The 21,672-nt window shown below is 39.8% G+C and overlaps 2 protein-coding genes across 4 annotated transcripts; both read right to left on the bottom strand.

Annotated features, from left to right (window-relative positions):
- Nucleotides 1-177: 177 nt before the first annotated feature.
- LOC146560741 (protein phosphatase 1 regulatory subunit 1C-like) lies at nucleotides 178-16,016 on the bottom strand. Of its 2 annotated transcripts, XM_085296170.1 has the most exons (6): nucleotides 15,861-16,016; nucleotides 14,224-14,281; nucleotides 11,652-11,689; nucleotides 10,938-10,992; nucleotides 7,240-7,443; nucleotides 4,496-5,287 (listed from the first exon to the last, which is right to left on the bottom strand). In XM_085296170.1, exons 1-6 carry the CDS (start codon nucleotides 15,939-15,941, stop codon nucleotides 5,232-5,234), a joined length of 492 nt encoding a protein of 163 aa, XP_085152296.1. In that variant the 5' UTR covers nucleotides 15,942-16,016; the 3' UTR covers nucleotides 4,496-5,231. The 2 variants fall into 2 exon arrangements, with proteins under 2 accessions (XP_085152297.1, XP_085152296.1); XM_085296171.1 differs by lacking the exons at nucleotides 4,496-5,287; nucleotides 7,240-7,443 and adding an exon at nucleotides 178-1,794.
- A 3,079-nt stretch (nucleotides 16,017-19,095) lies between these two features.
- Nucleotides 19,096-21,576, bottom strand: LOC146560740 (uncharacterized). 2 transcript variants are annotated; one of them, XM_085296157.1, is made up of 3 exons: nucleotides 21,391-21,576; nucleotides 20,618-20,694; nucleotides 19,096-19,888 (listed from the first exon to the last, which is right to left on the bottom strand). In XM_085296157.1, the coding sequence occupies exons 1-3, from the start codon at nucleotides 21,392-21,394 to the stop codon at nucleotides 19,175-19,177; spliced, it is 795 nt and encodes a 264-aa protein (XP_085152283.1). In that variant the 5' UTR covers nucleotides 21,395-21,576; the 3' UTR covers nucleotides 19,096-19,174. The 2 variants fall into 2 exon arrangements, with proteins under 2 accessions (XP_085152283.1, XP_085152284.1); XM_085296158.1 differs by lacking the exon at nucleotides 21,391-21,576 and adding an exon at nucleotides 20,969-21,148.
- Nucleotides 21,577-21,672: the final 96 nt, after the last annotated feature.

Below are 21,672 nucleotides of genomic sequence, written 5' to 3'. Positions count from 1 at the left end.
AGTGTGTGCCACTACCTGCGATGAATGAGGTAAAAACCAGTAAGTATGAACACACAAGGGTAATTCACAGTCAGGTGACAAGTTAGACTTTACGCAGCAGGTAACCAATCTACTCAGGACTCCTGCAATGATCTACAAGTAAACAACTGTTCAAAAAAATCAATAATAAGATGTTGCTTTTTGTTACTTCATGTTATTTTATTCAATTATTCAAGATTTTATGGCATTCCTAACAAAACTACTTTGGTAGCCTTGCTGTGTCATAGAAAAGCCACCAGGAGGCATCCAAGATGAAGACAAAAAGTATACAGTAAATTCCTGGTGGCTGAGGGTGTAGCATATATGTCGTCAAATTTGACAAGTTATTGCAGTTATTTATAAGTGCCGGTGATGCCGATCACGTACGCAGAAGAAGAAAAGCATATGGTAATGAAAAAACATAACTCATCTTCAAAGTAATCCATTATAATAATACGTGGTACATTTAGTAATTCCTCATCAAATCCAGTTTATTTGAAGAAAAACAAAAGTAGATGTAGACAAATGTATCATGATGCAGAATTGCAGCAAATTAAAGTGGCAGTTTCCAGTGCTTGGATGCAGATTTTTGAAACCATTCAGTGAGTAAAATGATGAAAAGCTATAATAAGTGATTTGATTCCTGCAGCAACAAACTGCAGGAATCAAATCTCAAGAACACTTTTAAAATTAAATGCAACACAGAACTTTTACATGGTGTGCAGTTCAATAAGGCACAAAAAGAAGGGGGAGGGACAATGACCTTTGCACCTGAGTGTAGCCAGTAATATTTGTGCTTTTCCAGTTAGATGGCAGAATGTTTGAGGAATGTCTTATAAACCTTTAGGGTCAACCCGACAATCAATGCAACCTTCGATCAAAATACTGCAATATTTATTGCAGTATTTTGTGTGTTTAAGATATGCTTTGCCTACAAGCTGCAATCTCACGGTGGACATTTTGAAAACTTCTGGTGGGAAATGTATGCAAATTAAAAATAATACATGTATAAATACATATTTGAAAATCCTCCTAATCACGTAGAAGAGAAGTTGGATGATAACATTTGTGCTATATTTTCACTTATCCTATATTTTTGAAATTTGCCAACTGTGTATTAGATCCCATGTTATATCTAGTTGCTATCCATTGTAGTTAATGTAATCTAGGTAGAATTAAATGTACCTAGATTAATTTCCTCCTTGATATTTAAAAACTTTAAAATGATATAAAATGTATAAACAAACAATTGTATAAACAATTTTCCTTCATATATTAAGACAAGCTTGAGATGATAATGTTTCGTTTCCCACCAGAAGCATTTAAAAATCTGGGGCAGTTTAAGGTTCTTTTTTTAATCACTTCTGTTTAAGGAAAAAACATATTTCTGCCCTTATTTATGAACTAAATCTGAGCTCATTTTAATTGTTATGTACTTGGGTGTTAGTTGTGGTCAGGTGACTGTCAGCTGGGCTGTTCCCCTTTTGTTTAAAGTGAAGGAGATCCTGGTTGAACACGTTTCTTTACCTACTGTGATTAAAACCTTAACTGAGCTTTCTATAACCTCCACACAGGTCAGCTTTCCCAACAAGCCCGGACATGCACAGTAGGTGCTTGACTTGGATGGAGATGGATGTTTGAATCCGTCTTGGGGTTTGTCCAGAATATCCACAAATAAATTTGGCCGCCTGTTCAGTGCTGAGGTTTCTCTGCTGGACTAGTCGTCCTGAGCGCTGCCTTCCTCCTCTTCCTCTGGCACAGAGCTTTCCAGCTTACCTGCACAGACAAATGTACCAAAGTCTGCTGAGTGAATTTCAGTTTCTACTGTATTCGAATGATTCTCATACACCTTGAAGGTGTATGCATTTGATTACCTATGCAATGAAAAGAAACCATTACATGATCATAATATTGTCATATAATTAACTTGAGTGTAGCACTTCAATCTTTTGAAAAGCTTTCTGTCGTGTTGTCAAAACACTAGAGAAGCTCGTGTTTTGACAAAACAAGAGAAGCTTTATATATTAAATACTTAATGAACGACAGCTTTACAATGTTATTGTTATAAAGTCGATGTCTTTGGCTTCTGACTACTGAAATACATTCATGTTCAGTAGCACAAACGACTCAGAAACATATTTAGAAATGGTAAATGGCCTATATTTGTATAGCACTTTACTAGTCCCTAAGGACCCCAAAGCGCTTTACATATCCAGTCATCCACCCATTCACACACACTGGTGATGACAGCTACATTGTAGCCACAGCCACCCTGGGGCACACTGACAGAGGCGAGGCTGCCGGACACTGGCGCCACCAGGCACTCTGACCACCACCAGTAGGCAACGGGTGAAGTGTCTTGCCCAAGGAGACAACGACCGAGACTGTCCAACCCGGGGCTCGAACCGGCAACCTTCCGATTACAAGGCGAACTCCCAACTCTTGAGCCACGATCTCCCTTAGTGGATCAAAAAGGCAAAGATGTCCAAGTATTTTCTGTTTAAACTATTTTTTCATGCCTGTTATGCAGTTATTCCTCAGCCCTGTAAGCTCCCACCCGACTCCTCCATGAGCTGCACGAGTACAAGAGTTTAGGTTTGATGGGCAGCATCCAACTTTTAGTTTTCTAGCAGTTAGAAGTTATTAAAGGAGAACACTGTACTACACTGGAAAATGAGAGGTAAACATCCAAACACAACTACAGCCTTATCGTATCAGACGGTAAATGCAGCAAGAACTTTTAGTGTTGTTTTCTTCCCCCCTATAAGGATAATTCTGTTTGATGTGTGCTCATACGTGTAGCTTCTTTACAATCTTTACTCATTGTCAACAGTGTCAGCATCATGGACGTGTGAAGCGAGCCTTTAATTGTGAGATTAGAAACTGAAATCAGAGTTAGAGCTCAGTCAGACTTTTATGTTTATTTCTTAGCATTTTTACTCTTCTCTCATTTTAAAATATTTTTTTCTCAAATCAATAGAATAATAACATAAATTAATTCTTGTTTGAGTCTTATCAAGGCAGTGGTTTAAATGACACTGAGCCAGCTGTAAGGTCACATGTCTGACATCAGCTCAACTTTTATTTTGAACTGTAAATCAACCAAGATAAACTTTGAGAAAAGCTGATGGTTATTCAGAGTTGAAATGTTTGCCCAGAACAGGAAGAGACCTCTGGCAGAATCAGGAGGGGCAGCTGTCAGCTGCAGCTGGAGGGTGAGGAGACGGAGCTGAAAAGAGAAGCACGGCGAGATGACCAAACCCAAACTACAGGTGAGAGCAGGAAAGGTAATGACACTGCAATTATGGCTTATAATGAAACACCCTGCTGTCCACGCAGAATCTGAAATAGTTATTTGTGTTCATGGACATGAATTGTCAACACAAATTTGTAGATAATGTGTTGGGTTTCAGTAGTAATCAGAAACATCTGTGACACATACTTTTTCTAGATAAAGCTTTGCAACAGTAACCAAGAAACCAGGTTTTAAAAACGTGACAGACACTGTGGTCAGTGCCTCCAAAAAAGTCAGTACATTTAAAAAAAAAAAAAAAAAAGGTCTTACAATGATACAAAAATCTGCTTGTAAACTCCTCCTACATGATCTGGCGCACAGGTACATCTTCCACCCCATATGATGACATCATCATGCTTCCCAAAATTACACATTTGTAGCTCGTGCTCCTATAACACCTTGTAAAAGCATATTATGATTTTAATTGCATGACTGTAACATGCACTTATATCAACAAGCCTTTTATATACACAGTATATCGTGACGTTAACTATTTGACTACTTCACAATCCGCCTAGCAACCACCTAACGATGGACTGTGTATTAATAACACAAATGAAGTGTGAAAATCTGAGATGTGTGTGCCACATTGGGCTGCTTTTGTGAGAGTGAAGTGATTTGTTCCACCATCAACCTTTCCAAACACCAAATGGGAATTCTTAGATTTTTAAAAGTGGAAAATATGAATTTTGCCATTATGTCCATGAATAAGAAGTGCAAGGAAAGAGTTAACCTGGTGAGATCACAGTAATTGATGAAGACCTCCTAATTCTCATTAACTGGAGGACAAAAAATAAAAATAATGAACACACAAAAGTATTTGGTAGCGCTTGCTGATACCGTACAGTTATCATAGTCCTCCTTAGTATTCCAAATACAGATTTGTTTATCCATCTGTTACTGTTACACCGTGTAAAGGCATCACTACTAATAATAATCATAACCATTGTCATAATGATATATCTGTACTTATAATACTGCATAATTCTTAATAGTGTGACATTATTATAAGATGCTAAGTATTTATATATAAAAAGTCCTTTATTTCTCTTGTTCTTTTTTCCATCCATGAGTCAAAATGTCAGGTTTTCTGGAAATTTTGACTTTCGAACTAAAACTCCTAACTCAGTTTTGCATTATGAAGGCAGTTTTAAGCTGCCTAACCTGAACTTTTGCCACTTTTGACAGGATGCAGTTTTAAGCAGGATTCAAAGATAAACCAGATAACGATGCATTTAACCACTTGTGATAGTAAAGCCACTTCTTCTCACAGCACATCCTGTCTGTGGATTGTTTTTATTTCCCCCCTCTCACGGCCTTGGGATTTAAAAACACCAGGACTCGTGCTGCATAAACCAAGCACTCCTTTACAACTCCACATGTTAATGCAGTGATGTGCAGATGCTGATCTCCAGATAGTCACGTCGCTGCAGATATAAATGCTTTAATCTCTTAATGGTTGTCTCAGTCTGCTCTGCTCTATCCCACATGGCTTCATATTTAAAGGAGAGACAATAAGACATCGTCAGACATTTTGTTTTTTGTTTTTTTGTTGAGGAAGGAAAAAAATGTGCTGTTGCTTAAAACCACACTCAACATGAAGCCAAACCCCAAATGCAAAAATGTTTCAGCCTAAACGTATGTTTCTTTAAACGGTCTTGAGAAAGTAGGACAAAGACGTGCTTGAATATAATCTTTATTTTTACAGCCAAAGTTTTTAAAGTTGGTACATCCAGCTAAAATCTTTTATGTGCATGTGTGTGCGCATGAAAGCGCGTGAGAGCTGCTACCAAATCAAATCATACTGCATATAGGTGTAGCATAAGAGTGAAGCAGAGTGTTAATAGGATGTGATGAACACCAGTGAGAAAGATGAAGGGGAAAGTCTGTTACTGAGAGACGAGGAGATGAAAGGCGGCTATCGGGAGACAGAGTCCGGACTGGACACTTCCTTTTTGTGGTCACATGACAAATCTGAGAAATGGGAAGAGAAGAGGAAGGATGGAAGAAGGCACAAGAGTGGAATATCATGCAAAGCCACAGGAAGATAAGAGAGGGAGACACAGGAGTTGTGCTGTTAGTAGTCTCTTCTCAACAAATTTCAAATCACAGACTGTTAGTATGGAAATGTGAGCATACAGTGAAGGTTAGAGGATGTGCATCAGTGATTATTTTAGAGAAATAGCAGATTTTGGACACTCAGGATTTGAGTAAAAGCAGCAGCTGTTTACAGTCGCAGTTCTTCCTTTCTAATAGACTAGCTAAGAAAAATATCTGCTTCTTTAGCTGCTCGATGTTCAGCTTTCCTCACCTGCTCGTATCTGACTTTCTGTTTGCTGTGCGTTGCTGGGAGGTGGTTTTCTCAGGACTAGGCTGCGGTGGCTGATAAGAGCAGGCAGCTGAGAGACTAGAGCTTAATTTATAGTACTGCATTGAATCTTTGCTGTAGTGATCGATGTCGTTTGAATTTATACACTGGTGTGTCTGCATAACTCTGCTGTCAGAAGCAAAACTCCGCTAATAAATCCTGAACAACAGTTAATTTCATGGCTATACAGGAAGGAGAGAAGACTTAAAGCTGAGTGCAAACACAACTTTGAAATGTTTTTGCACTGGCAAAATGCGAGCTTGTTTATTATTTTAATGAGCAAACTCGATGCAACTACATCCCATTACAGTTTGTTTCATGGAAATATTGTCCTTGGGCTAATCAGTAAACTGTTTGCACTGCATCTATGCACTCATTATCGTCTATCCAAGGTTCAGTTTCAGTGTACTTTAGTGCACAGTACTGTAAATGTCTTTCTCCAACACTGTAATATTCCTCATAGTGGATCCTGTGGCCTTTCTGTTGGGACACGTAATCTCTCCAGCTATACCTGAGTCTTCTCTCCAAGGCAGGAGGCGCCAGTCTTATTAAAAAAAGGCACTTCAACAGTCTGCTTTCAGCATGAATCCCCCCCTTTTCTAACTATGCTGTCTGTGGCCCCTGGAGGATCTCCTGAGGATAATGGGTCATGCTTGCTCAGAAGATAATTACCCCCTTCAGCCTGACCTTGGAGAGGAGCTTGCTCACAAGTGTCTGACCAGGCCTGAATACATGGGTCCTAATTTAGAAAGGAAAATAACATGGATCTGCTGGCCTGTAGGCCCATACCTATTATTATATTCAATGCAGTACTATAAATGACACTGATATAGTTTCTGCGTATGCAAGCATAGCTAGATCTGCACGGGTTCAAGTGACACAACTTTCTTCACCGGTGTTGGCCAAATGTTTGTGCTGTTTAATATCCCTACACCTGAAGGTACAAAAGTCATAACAAACAATTACTTTGTAGTGAAGTGAGCGTTAAAAACAGTGGAAAGTGTTCAGGTTAGCAATTTAAATAGCATCATCACTGATGGGCTATTTAATGTTAGGTCTTTTAGAGGACTGCACAAGCATGTCTGCACTGGCTGTTTCCATATAGTCCAAAAGGTAATACCGTGCATCAATGCAAATATAATTTTGTTTCTTGTTATTTTATTTTATGACACTTTATCTGCAGTACTTGCATGCAACTTAATCTGGCTTTTGCTGCTGGCAACTTCACAATATCATAATTTAGTCTTGAAATGAACGTGTGTGTGTGTGTGTGTGTGTGTGTGTGTGTGTGTGTGTGTGTGTGTGTGTGTGTGTGTGTGTGTGTGTAAGGCCAACTGTTTACTCCAAAAAGTCAGATTATGGTATGAGAACTGTGTTTTGGGTTTCAATTTTCCTCTGCCAACATTTAGTTGGCATGGAAGTCACTAAACTAGCTGACCTTGAAGTCAAAGTAAGTCATTATTGTGTAACAACTAGACAAAAGTGATTGGTTTGGGGGTTTTTTGGAGTACACTGCTGACCAGTTGGTGTTATGTATGCCCAGCTAAAAATATTTTACCCCCTGAACTGTTGCTCTCTGCCATTCCTCTCTCTTGATTGGCTAACAGCAGACTCGCCTCATTCCCATTGGCTTCCTCTGGCCCATTGTGATTACCCCACATTGCAGCGGTAACATAGAGCTCTGCTGTGACTGGGCTGAGCTCGCTGTCTGTCTCACAGAGCCCTGCCCCCAGAAGGTGTTGCTCCACCCCCAGCTGAAGCTCTGAGGAGAGAAGAGCACCTCTAGTGGAGATACACTTCAACTACAGGCACATCACTTTAGCGCAGGAACGGCTCAAGATAGCAAACGTAAAAAGGAATTTGTAGAATGAAAATGAAAGGGACCAAATTAGAAGACCAAAAAGTTAAACTGAAGGAGAGCAAAACAGATTGGGCTTCTAGTAACATCAGAGTTAAACCAGAGGAATATGTATCACTTGTAGAAGAAGTCTGTGAAGGTTCTCAGTCATCCAGTTGAATGTAGTCTAAGGAGCTTGGAAACAAAAGCATCTGGACCTTTTTAGGTTTCTTGAAGATCATCCGAGAAGCTTCTTTAGTTCTAAAAGCAATTGGTAGAGAGACATCTCTAAAGGACTGATTGTGACCCACACCCATTTTCACACCTTGGCTCATGTGATTAGGTAGAGGATCAATAGGGGGTCCATGACCCTCCTGGGAACATTCACATAGGTCTTCAAATCTGGGACTCTCCACCAATTGCTCTCAGATTTGAAGAAGCTTCTCGGGTGAGAGGTAAAAAGTCTTCAAGAAACCTAAAAAAATCCATACGCTTTTTCTTTTCAAGCTCCTTAAACTATCACTTGTAGATTTTTTGCAGTTGCTGATTTACTGTAAAAGTTTAGGCTGTTAAGGAAGAACTTTTGTATTTTATAAGTTTGTCAAATATAATACTGAATCACACACAGATCAAGGTTAATATAGTTGGAACTAAACTTAAAAACTTAAAAGTGTATTAATAATAATTGTTTATTGTTTGAATTAAAGGTTTTTGTTTTGTCAACAGTGTGTGCCTGATGAGGCTTTAATGAAATATAATATTTTTTAAAAAAAAGTACGACAGTGAGAGAAAACATATTAAACACCGCGCTGGGACAGTAGATTTATAAATAAAAAAATTTTCCTTATCCAACAAAATGTAAATGCTTGCTATGGATTTAGGGCATAGGCAGTTACTCAAGAGACTATTAGCCACACACACACACACACACACACACACACACACACACACACACACACACACACACACTCCCTCTTTCACTTAGTCTTACATACACACTCACTCAGCTGGGATCAATAAAAGAAAAGCTTTTACAGTCTCCACTTCCCGGAATCAAGTCAGTGCTGCACTCTCTGCCCAGACTTATATGTGCTGCGTTCTTTTTCTTTCCTCTTTATAATTTCCCCCCTAAAACACACACCTTTTTCTGCGTACTCCTAAAGCAGAGTTGTCCGTGCTCCCCGGATATAAAAAAATCACCAGTGTGTTTTTTCCCCCCTCTTTTTTCTCAATCAGCCTCTCCTGTTCTGCAGCAGTTGCATCACTTCCTCTGATTCCTGCTTTCCATGTGGAATCTCTATAATAGTTTCATCAATTATTCAGCTCCAGCGACGATAACAAAATGACAAAAACTGCTACAGGAAAGTCATGCTAAAAGACATCAGACGGGTGCTTTTTGCATTGTTTTGCTGGCGACAGCTGAGACGCTGCCTGAGTTGACAAATGAATCTGTTCAAACAATTAAATCCCTGCAAATCTGTGTTTCTGATCAAAGTATTCATCAGACCATTATTCACAGCCGATTATGAAGCGGCAGGAATGAATGGGCACCTCACAATCTGAGGCCATGGTTCTCAGTTGGAAAAGGGTGGAGTGAAATGGTAAATGGCCTGTATTTGTATAACGCTTTACAGATCCAGTCATCCACACACACACACACTGGTGATGGCAGCTACATTGTAGCCACAGCCACCCTGGGGCGCACTGACAGAGCCGAGGCTGCCGGACACTGGCGCCACCAGGCCCTCTGACCACCACCAGTAGGCAACGGGTGAAGTGTCTTGCCCAAGGAGACAACGACCGAGACTGTCCAAGCCGGGGCTTGAACTGGCAACCTTCCGATTACAAGGCGAACTCCCAACTCTTGAGCCACGATCGCCCAGAGTGGGACAAGTTGCTGCCCTAAGTAGACGAGTTTAGGTCGTATCTCTGAGTCCTGTTCATGAGTGAGGAGAGAGCAGAGTGAGGAGCTGATGGAGGGATTATTATTAGGCCTAGAGTACAGCATTTCTATGAACTATATTTGACATAAGTGGTTATTAATCCATCCATACTTTAAAGAGGACCTCTTCTGCTCAGTTCCACCTTCATAATTTTGTAATCTTGGACTCTAGAATTCCATGATTAACAGTTCAGAATCATTTTTATTCATGTTATGCTGGGGCCCTTACTTCATCGTCTTCTGTCTGAACCAGGTTCTTTTGCCTTTCTTTGCTTTTAAAGCCACCCTTCCTCTAGATTTTGTCATTGGCTTCTCCTCATAAGTAGAAGTTTGAACGCCCAGAGCCGTGTCCATCTTCCTGAGGACATGTGCTCTCATCCCGAACCAAGACTAGAAAAAGCTGTCTGAAAATGAGCCTACAGAGGATTCTTCTTTTTTAAAAAACATTTGCCTGATTCCCTTTAATATAAACACCCACCGCTGTGGTAGGATATATATGTGAGTGATAATAAAGGAAAAAAGACGAGCCATTAGAAGTAACCCTGACTATCTTCTCTCTGTCACGCTGCCAGCTGGAAATCAGATCACAGGCTGGGAAAAACAGGGCCAGAGGCTAAAGAACAAACAAGGCTAAAACTCAGACTAAAGAAAGGAAATCTTAAGAACAACAAATATGTGAAGCAAAACAAGCAGAGCTTCCATCCTAAAGGCAGAACATACAGATACCACAAAACTTAAGAGAGGAGGGAAGAGACTAGTGTGTACACAGCTGCAAGCAATGACACTGCAGACATTAGAGGGTATCGTATCAAAATTTTGTAGAAAAAAAAATCAATAGACTGAACGAAAATACACGCATAAGGACAAGTTTGTAGCTTTTATTCTGACTATAAATCATGTGTTAGTTATTGAATATTGCTGGTTGGATAACATTTTCTAACAACATGCGGATTGTCGGCTCGGTCTCCCTCAAATCAGACTGATTTTGATGATGCCAAAGAGATACAATAAAGAGTCTGTTGCTAATTATCCAAAACTTTAAGCTCGTCTGAGTCAAAGATGTGTAATTGATTTATAAAAAAAAACATCAACAGTAGATGCTTTTATTTCTGTTTCTGTGCCTTTTCATAGACTACAAAGACAAACGCTGTCGCAGCTCCTTAAACATGTAGAATCTTTGCTTTTCTATCAGTGATGCTACATGTCTTTCATTATTGTTTTAATGCACATTTTGGTGTCTTTGTTGTTTCTGGTGCATCTCGTTGGTGTTTTAATTATAGGAAAAATGTGGCTTTTAAAACAATAGATAACATTTGGGCTTGTGATGCACCACATAAATCCTCATAATCCTCTCCTCGAGGGAAAACTGAGCTTTTATGCTTTTTATAGACATTGTACACATTTGGGTTTTTTTTTGTTGTTGTTGTTGTTTTTTTTAATTAAATGGAGACGAGGCTGGAACCAGCTGTGCATTTACCTTTCATGGAGGGTGGGGCATAGGTGCTCTGCTTCCTCTGAGAGGACTCTGAAGCCTGCAGAGCAAAAGAAAAGAAAATCATCTTTGTGACAAAAGTTCAAAATGAAAATTCTCCTCTAACCGTCAAATGACTGAGAGCAACATATCTATTTATCTGCTGTTGTGAATCTTTAATCATAAAAATCTTCCAATAATTGTTTTTCATTCAATAATCAATACATTATTTTTTGCAGTGAACCATGGCTAACAGTCAAATGGTTTGAAACATGAATATGTTTTTAAAAGGATGAAAAAAACACTTCATTATAATGGGTGGTTGCCTCCAGTTCATCTACACTATGATGTTAAAGTGATAGTTGGATACAGTAATACAAAATCAAAATTTGATTTTTTTTCTAGATTTATTAAAGATTGTCTAATTTTTATAGTTAGTATTTTTAAATTCCTTTTTTCATAAAATGACTGAAAACCTTAAAGATATTTTGCATTTCTGTCATAGATGAGACTGATTACAGTCATGTGAAAAAGAAATGTAACTAAAAGGTTGTTTTGCAGTACTTTATCAGTCGCTAACATCGTGGAGGTCTTTTTTTTTTTTTTTTTTTTAATTTGCTTATACAGAGAAGATTATTATTTTCATCTGACAAATGTTTACCTGTTGCTGAGTTTCTCTTTTCCCTGTATCTGTGTGCATTTACAACTATATATACAAACCTGTGAGTCTCCACTGGCATTGTTCTGATCTCCAACATCTGCAGGAGAGATAAAACAACAGAAATTGAGCTTTATCCTTAAATCCATTTGCCATAACCTCACCTCTTTCTTTTGATTCTTTGCTTTCTTATTATCAGGTTTCCAGCTCAGTAGTGTGAATGCTGGCATTAAGAGTTCTCATGGGGGGCGGGGTCTGCCAGCTAGTTCACACCACATGGGTAATGGGTAGCGGGTTTTTAGTAATTTGGCTTCCTCTGTGGCCTGAAGCCATGCTGTGATCCACTTCAAAAACAGCACAGCTGCAGTTTGTACGCTTCCCAGTGCAACTTGTACTGGTGCTGGTCGTGTTAATCAGTATTGATCGCCCATACAGGCATGGAGGGATTATGAGAGAACAGGCCCCTGGTCATGTAAAAAGCCCCTCACCAGTATGCATGCAGTAACAATACACCCACACGGGAGGAGGTGCAAAACAATTCAGTTTTGAGTCTCTGTGGTTGTTTCTTCACCATCTGCTCGGATCTTTTTCTATTATTTCTGCACCTACTTTTGGCTGTCAGATTTTTACTGTGGTCAAAACATGTCATTGCTATCTATAGAAGATTTTGTCTGTAGAGAAATGAATTAGTTATTTTATTTCATTCTTTATTTTTGGCAAACACATAAAACCTAAATCACAAATTAACAAAAAGAACAGTTACCGTTATGATATTATTGATGAGTTGAAATATCAATATAGTATAAATACATTTTTAAGCATAATTTTTATTTGTCAATAACGGGATCTGTATTTTTTTTATTGCTTTACATCTGTTTCTGTTGTGCATCTTGTTTTGCTTGATTTGCATCTCTTGGCAGTTTTTCATGTTATTCTTCCAACTTTTCTGCTTTTTGTATTTCTGTGTCTGCTTTGATTTAACAGCCTTAATCCCACTCAAAGCACCAAAAGCTTTTAGTGCCAGGAACCTGTTACAAGAAGCTAAAGGGTTCCTATTCTGCTGTTTGCCTGTGTTTCCACTGCACTCGTAAAGCCTGAAAAGGTTTATTCGGCTAAAATAGTAATGACTCTTTCTACATGTGTGTTACATCTCAGCTGACTCCATCTCTGTCCTCAGTCTGTGTCAGGGCTGCAGGTCTGTGCAATTTAGAAAATAACATTTTATTTCTCCGGGTGGCCACCACTGCTTACTCGTCCTCGTGCTCATTGAAACCACAGACTGTATACAAAAGATGGATGTAGTATCCAGATCTTAAATTATGGCCTGACTGTTACGATGGCCACTGTGACAGATTTGGTATAAACACAGAAAGTGCAAAAGTAGCTTCTGGATTGCAGCGCTTTTAACCTGCATCCCTATTAATGACCAGTAGGGGGCAATTTCTCTGTTTGCAAAAACAAGACTGGCTGTATAAAAGTTTGTGAGAAAACACAGTAGAGCTGCAATCGCCACTCCTAAAGTTCCTAAATTTTTATAAAATATTAGTGACTCTTCTGAAACTTGTGGGTTAAATAATTCACTGTAAAATAATAACACTCTGAATGCATCAGGAGTAACTCAGGGTCGGGTGCCTTGCGTAAGAACACTTTGGCTTGCAGACCGCAGCCACAGTAATGTTTTGGGGTTTTTTTTTTAACTTAATGTGAAACATATCTGCCATCATTTCAAAGAGTGGAAAAATATTGAAACTAATTAGCAAATTTAGAACATTGGGTCTGCAGTTCCTGTCCCAGTGACCTTATTTGAAAGCATGTGGTTGCTTCTTGCTTTCACAGCTGCCAGCTGCTTCTCCTCCTACAGACCGTCGGGTGAACTGACTGAAAATTAGGAAGAACTACAAATTTAAAGTGGTTTTAGGTCATAATTGGTTAATGGAAATGGTGAGATTAAAAAGAATATTCATGTTTTTACCACAGACGATAAAACATTTAGATTTATGTGCAGCCTCTCTCAAGACTCTCACTGTTGTGTTTTGAGTGTCATTTGCTAGATAAAGAGGAAGGAGTGAAAAATAACCAAGGTTTAAAAATGAAAACAGTCCTTTCTTTAACTAAGACTTGAAAATCATGAGCTTTAGATTCTTTTTGTGCATAGCATAGCCAATCATGCACAGAAAGATCGAGATGATTTGTGGCTGCCCTCTGCTGAGAATATTTCTCTCTGTGTGTTGAAGATACTGAAGTTGTTTCTGTCTGTCTCGCTCTCTGGCTTTTTTTTTCCCTTTTAAGCAACATTTTTGGGATTTTTCTTTCTTTAGAAATGGACAAAATGGCAGCTTAAAACCAAATCGGGCGCCTGCAGAGCTCAGTGCAGTTGTAATGGGACCAGCCTCAGAGCTGAGCTCACAGAATGGAATCAGCGTGATTATTCAATCAGTCGGTTCCCGTGTAGAGGGATTTATAACAGCTTAGAGCACAAACACACACTCTGCAGGCATCCATCAGCCCGCTCTAAACACTCAGATCACTTACCAAAAGTAATCTAATAAAGGTTCCATTACAGCTGCTGCTTTTCAGCAGCCCGTCTCCCACTCTACCTCTCACCCTTTCTCATTTCCTCTTTCCCTGTCTCACCTGTGCCAGGTTGTCTGTAGATCTGCAGAGTGGCAGGAGTTGGTCTTCTGCGGCGGATCTGAGGTAAACACACACACATTTTCATCATTAACCCTTGAAATCATTCGTTGGCTTTGGGAACACTAACTTCAGTCCATTGTCCAAATAAACCTTTATGAAAAATACCAGCTGGAACAAACTGTCCCGACTATCGCAGTGTAAAGAAACACAACGCTGTGCATCTGTGTAAATGTAACAGTGTACTCTTATTAGCAGGGTGAGGTTTATGGGTTTATGATCCCCAGTGCATATTAAAATTACAGTCTGCTACTTAAACTTTTATTACTTGATTCAAGGTTTAAAAGCACATCTTTCCCACAAACCACGCTGTGATAAAGTAACTAACTAAAGTAAACTAACAACTGCCTGACTTAATATTTATTTTTCTACCTCATTCTTTGGAAGAGTGTAATATTGAGGACATTTCAAATCCAAATTTCTAATTTTTAAATGCAACTCGTAGTCTATATTCCCAAAGATTTAATGCACAGACACTTTGGCAACAGTCCCTAACCCTTGCAGTGCATGTTTTCTGGGTTTTCCTGGCTCAGAACTAGCCTGTGGGTGTACAACTGCACATTGAAGTAAACACTATACAGTAAGGGCATTCAGTCTATAATCATATATGACTAAAAAGATCACTTGACCCTTACTGGAAGGTGGCTTTTCAGGAAAAGAAAAAAATGATAGCCAGTAGTAAAAAATGCACACTGTCGTTCATTGTTTATTTGACAGGGAGAGGTTGGTGCGATGGTATCTCTTAAAACCATCTGTGAAATTTATCTGTGATTTGTGGGAATGCTGACACTTTCTGAGGCAGTCACTCCCCCAACATTAGATGCAGGGGGCCCTAATCAGTCACTGTTCATCACCAACTTCCTCAAACAGTCCATAAAGATGTCAGGAAAAAGCAAAGAGCAGCAACTCCCTGATATATGACGGTTAAGTTTGTTTGTAAAAGCAGCTTATGCTTCTTCCTCTTAGAGCCACTCAGGATCAGCTAAAGAAAAAATGTGCCTCTGCCAGGCTTCTCCACATTTGAGGAAACGGTCAGTTAGTAAGAATTATCCCATTTTACCATGAATGCCTTTGAACCAAAGTAACCTAGAAGAAAAGGTGAGCAAGATTTCTTGGGATTTCCGTCATCAGCTACTTGTAAAACAAACAAGGAAAAGCATTTCTGATTCCTGGAAGAGATGGGAGTAAATACACTATGTAAAAGTTTATGGAAGTTACAGTAAATAAGTCACTGTTAAATTATTTAAATGGTATTTCAGTGTGTATTTTTTTCTGTAATTCTTCATATCATTTATTCAAAGTCACATAAATCTCCTGCACTTAAACGCCTGACCAACAGATGTGAAAACAAAGCACTTAAAAGTGTCACATGCACTGCAGCTCAAACACAGCGTACCCATTAAATACACATGCTGTCAGCCAGATACACAAACGGCCGTTTTCATAATGCCGACTTGCGCACATGCTCTGCACCCACACACCGAAAATTCCCGATAACACACGCAGGACATAAAAGCCCCATTCAGCTCTCACATGCATGAGCCAAACTCTTTGGCCCACACATGCTCGGATACACTCACATGTTCGGCAGCCTGTGGGTCAAGCTGTCCCTGCAGCGGAGGCACAGCGAACTGGATCTTCTTTGGACTGCTGGGCTCCATTATTACTGACTGAGAGATAGAAAGAAAGACAGAGGAGAGAGAGAGAGAGTGGATGTGTGTGTGTGTGTGTGTGTGTTTGTGTGTCAAGGAGGGAGGGAATAGAGAGGGAGTGTGGGAGTGGTCTCCTCTTGGCCGATGTGGTCCATTATCACTAATTGACAGATGTGAAGAGCTAGAGAGAAAATGACGGGGGGGGGGGGGGGAGAGCAGCCAAGTCAGTGCAGTGTTTTCCGAAACAACATCTGATATTTACTGAAATAGTAAATTTACTCAATTATTTCCAATCTCATGATATTATTCTGTTCATAGAGTGCAGATGTGCCTGGCCTGATCTCACATGTTCACTTGAGCTGCTTCAATTTACAGCTTTCACTTCACCACTAGAAGCCACATTTAGCCCCAGATCAATGCTATTTGAGGTCTGTTACGCTTGAAAGTTATAAGAGTATGGCATTGATTTTATGATGGAAAAAGACCATGTGACCAAAGATGGCAACAACAGGCCTCCATCGTAACTTTTTCTCAATTTAGCAACATGAGTAGGAATCTGCAGCCGTGCTCTGCTTAGGCATGGTGGAGGAAAATACTAGCACTGAGGTTTTGCAGGTATATCATGGCCACCTTATTAGTTTAGAATGCTTGTATACAGGTAGATGACAACTTAAAGGGAAAGCCTGAAACCCTTGACCCCTGCAGGGAGGATATCTGGTGAATCTGTTATGCTACATTTGGTTTGGGTGCTCTAGAGTGAAGGTTTGCTGCAAATCGATGCAAAGCTGCTCTGAGGGATCACATTTATTCCATAATGAAATATTTTTGCCCTGATGGGAGTCGTCTCTTTCAGGATGACATCCATGGGAAACGAGGATGAGGATGAAAACGGTGTGAATCATCTGCCGTGACCTTCACAATCACCAGATCTCAGCCCAGCAGAACACCCGTGGGAGATTTTGGACCAATTTTATTTTAAACCATCACCGAAACACAAAACGACAAGCTGTGCTTTATGCCTCCACAGAATTGATGCCAAGCTGCACTGAAGCTGTTCTGGTGTTACATGTTTATTTTATAAAGCTGCTACAATAGTTATTCCGTTTATTTTGTCACCTGTCTGCATCTTTTCATTTAGAAACCAAGAAAAGAAAATCTTAATGAGATGCTAACGTTTTGCTGCATACAGAGTTTTGCCACCAATGAAAGATTTCATTAGTTTGTGTAATTTTTAAATGGTGAAATATAAGAGGAAAATGCACGAGTTTAAATAATACATTTAATGTGTGGTGAAGTTATAGTTTTGGTGTTTGATTATAGAAGCACGTATAAAATCATTTTGTATGTACTGAGGGAAGTTAAGAGTAAAAAAAAAAAGGAAGAACGGGAATGAAGAAAAGTCATCCTCCCCTTTGGTTCTCTGCAGATCTGCAGCATTTACATGTTCTACCCCCAACTCTGAAAAAACGCCATCCTTTACCATCAATGACATCAGTGCATGTTTGTGCGTGTGCTGGCAGCCATAGTGGAAACAGTGTGTCGCAGTGGAGACATCTGGAAACTTGGTGGCTACTGTAGGTGGAACAAACCACACACGCATCATACAAAGAGCCTCTTGTTAGTTTTTTCATGCACTTGGAAACCGTCCAATGCTGTTCTGTGAAGGTGAGACAGAAAAGACTGTTGTGTTATCTGCAGCGTACAAGCACCTGCATTTTACCCTCGTGCCAGTCGAGTTCCTCTGTGCGGGGCATGACGTGAGATCACGGGTAACATGTTCTACCAGAATTGCTGTGAGTACTTGAGAGGATAATGGAATACATTAAGGAAAAAGGAAAGAAATGAGAACATCTGACAGATCGCTAAGAGCCGATCTTATCTTGGTCTTTTTAGCCATTTAAGCAATGCAGTATCCATCAGTCAACTCGTTTTGGTCCAAAGTAAAAAAAACAACAAAATTTTAGATGATATTATCCACTGTAAAAATAATAATAATAAATATCCAAGATAGATGTAGAATAAAATAATCAAATATGCTAAAAAACCCTCAGTCTCACTCTCACCCACAAAACACCATACACATTACAAAACCTTTGGTAACCACACCAACCCAAATAATGTATATATAGAATAGCGGTAGGACTACATGCCTTTAGAGCCAGAGTCTTAAGTTCGAGTCCCAGTATATCCAGTAAGGGGCAGAAACAAGAAGGCATTGGTAGGCAAGAGATGAAAATAGGGTGCTCTTGAAATGGGTTGCAAATGTTGTCTATAGGCATCTTTCATACCCAACAGCCGCATTAATGACAAAAACTATTAGCAATAGTCTTCTTCTGACATTTGTAAGAAGGGACTGCTCTCACGACTGGACAAGGTACAACACAGGTTGGGGGGAGAGAGATATAATCACTCCCACCTGAGATGTTATTTATCAAGACTACCATAATAAACCCAACATAAAAATCAGAATAAAGGATAAAACAAATGTTGACTGATGCCGATGAAAGAAATTTCGTAAGAATGTGTTGTGGTGTATCTAGAAACTTTAGACCAGAAGGAGACACAGCGAGAAAATATTACTGGATCCAGGCATGTCTTTAATAAAAATCTATACAGCATTCCAGGAGATGACACGAATTCTTCAGGGGTTGCTTCAGAGCGAGAGTCCAGCATTAAAATCTGCCAGATACAGAGGCACTGGCTTTGGTGAAATCTTGTGAATGCAGCTGAAAGTAGCAGAATTCTTCATGCAGGTCATCAGAATTCAGATTTACAGCTTCATCACGAACACTTTCACCTCAAGACAGAACAATTTATTACAAGCTGGTACTTTCTGAACCCTGGTGTTTGAAAAGGCCTCCCACCTACAACTGATAAAAAGTAACTCATTTCGTCACCGTTTTGACGGATACTTTACTCAAGGACAGACTTCCCAAAATGACATTTAACTAAAACTGTAATATAAAAAAAAAATACAAATTTGATGATCGAGCAGTCCTTATGTGACTCTCTCTTGTTTATAAGCCCCTCCTACTAGATGAGGTTTCCACGCAGGATTCAAACAAAACTGTCCTTTACGATTGCATGCATGTGATGTATGCAGGGGAGGTCCACTCTCCCAGACAGGATTATTGCATTATTGTTTACAATGACAAAACATTAATTTAATGCCTTATATTCACATTTCTTTATTGGTTTTTTCACATGCTTAAGGGCTGTATACAACACTGCAGGGCACTGTATTACCAGGGCAGCTGTGTACTGCTGTAATGACTCCAGTGTGTGTGAGGAAAGTACATACAGTAATAACACTGGCATGGTTGTGCAGTAAGTGTTTGCAGATGTGTGCAGGATGCATTTGGAGCCTGAAGAGGTGCATATAACATAGGAAACGTGTGCAGAGGTGGAGGTATATATTGACCCTGACGTACGAGAGGAGGAATATAGTCAGGCTGAAGATGTGGTGGCTGCCGCGGGCATGGGAATGGTACAGAGGGAGGGATATTGTCTCTTCTTCCTAAGGTTCCCCCTCTCTCTGGTCGGCAGATGGTGTAGGTGGTGTCATTCTTGTGTTTTTGGGGCAGCACCTGGAGGTGAAGGGTGGAGGTGACTTGGCGAGGGTGGGGCAGGAGACTGACAGACTTGGTTAGCCGAGGTCTTTTGAGCATCCCCTTCATCCTTCCCTTATCCTCTGGAGTCTCAGATGTCTCCGCTCGCCTGTCACCATCCTGCCCTCCAGAATCAGGTTCAGCAGTGTCTTCACACACAGGCCTCACTGGTGTCTCTTCTACGACGATCCCAGTAAAGCAACTGCTGCTGGAACTGGACTCTGCTTCTGAGTCGGACTTAACCTCTGATCCAAAGTCTTCGTCAGATGAGCTGGACTCACTCCTGCCCCCCCACCGAGACCTGAAGTGTGCCTTGTGGTTGTAGCAGTCAGGGCAGCGAGATAGACTCTGGAGTTAGAATAGAATAGAATAATCCTTTAATTGTCCCACAAGGGGAAATTTGGTTGTATCAGCTCACTTTGGAGTAGAATCAGCAGGAGATAAGGACATGCATGCAGGTCCTCCTCCTACAACACTGAAACAATGCTGGCAATTCCCCAGATTTACACAAATATTGTAGAAAAGAAAAAACATTAAACCTGTTAAACTGGACTTATAGCCTCAGTATTAACATTTTGACTGCTGCCATGTTTGTTAGGATCCAGAAGCGACCATATTTTGACTAGTTGGAAACATCCAGGACTTAAAAATGAAGCCAAATTTGGCCCTAAAAGTGAGTCAATCCCAACAGAAAATACAAGGCCCACCTTTTCTGGATTGATAAACTCTGCTTACCTGTGTTACTGAACTTGAGCTCTCATACGATAATATGGTTTGTAAGAGCATGGAAAAGTCGCTGATGAAATGAACTCAGGCTTCATAGATACAGAAGGAAAATTCCTATTATGGTTAAGCCCCACCCCTTCATTTTCAAACCTGTTGTTTACAGGAGCAGCCAATCAGAGGACACTGACTTAAGGGAATTGAGGGCTGAAACAAACCTTTGTCTGACAGATGCAGAATATTTTGAGCTGTGAGTCACACAAACTCTACCCGGATACAGTCTAAGAATTTAAAAACCAACAGATCTCTTTCAAGCGGCAATTTCTCACATCATTTAAAAACATAGGTTAATACCTTTGATTGTTTTTGACGATGTGCTTGATTGTCCTCAGTGTTTTGTTCAGAATCTGAGTGAAGTCCTCCAGACTCGTCTAGAAATCAGATGGAGAAGAAAACGTGAAGGAAATAAGATGCACAACTACACGCATAACAAAAAAGAAAGACAGGTGGTTATTTGTGTTAGGGTTTTTTTGAAGCTACAGTTTGTTGAATTCTAGATTCTACATGAATATACAAACGCACAATCACCTGTGGCCTCTCATTACACAACATTTGAAAACACCTGTCCTACTTCAACACACTAGCAAGAAGTTGAATGGTTACATTTTCTTAGCTGACAATAAAAAAAAAAAAAATACTACCAACCCATTAATAATCCGTATTAAAACTGAACCCAGTTGGAAAACAAACCAGAGAAATTACACTTATTTACTAGTGTTTGAGCAAAATGTTACAAATCACATTTAAGTGACTGAGTCTGGGCTCAAGTACTTTGAGATTAACAGGAATTCACATTTGCTATTTGAGAACATATGAGGTCATGTTCATTTTGATTTAAAGTCGTTTTGATAACTAATGAATGATTTCAGGCTCAGGATTTTTTCTGTCAAAGAACAAAATATGTCCTCACTCAGTTTGCAGCAGTACAGACTGAGCAGATTAATTGGTGAGAAAAACAGTCCTAACCAATTTCAGCTGTTAACCCTGCGTAATGTGTGGCATAGTAAAGTTTGTACTTGCTACTTCTTAAGATAACAAGTTATTCATTTATCACAAAGCGCACTCACCCATGCTTCCCCGTTCTCTGCCTCAGGTCCGGGATACTTCTGCTTCACACACCTGCGTGTCTTTGTGCAAATGAGTGCCAGGTGAGGGCGTTTTGATATGTGCTGTTTGAGGAAGAGACACACTGAGCTCATCGCTGTCAGAAAATAAATAAAATAAAGAGCCGACTTCCAACCACAGATCGACACACACAAGCACATATGCATACACACACCTTTTGTAAACACGCAACAGGATCATCGTCCAGGCCCCTCCACAACCTCCCACCAGCTGAATAAACACAA

The sequence above is a fragment of the Mchenga conophoros genome, linkage group LG13 (assembly GCF_057382185.1).
Source record: "Mchenga conophoros isolate Kocher_MC1m ecotype Shallow Benthic linkage group LG13, M_conophoros_male_GT1.1, whole genome shotgun sequence".
Classification (NCBI taxonomy): Eukaryota; Metazoa; Chordata; class Actinopteri; order Cichliformes; family Cichlidae; genus Mchenga; species Mchenga conophoros.
Note: the sequence above shows the minus strand (reverse complement) of the source record. Positions and strands in the feature narration are given on the sequence as shown.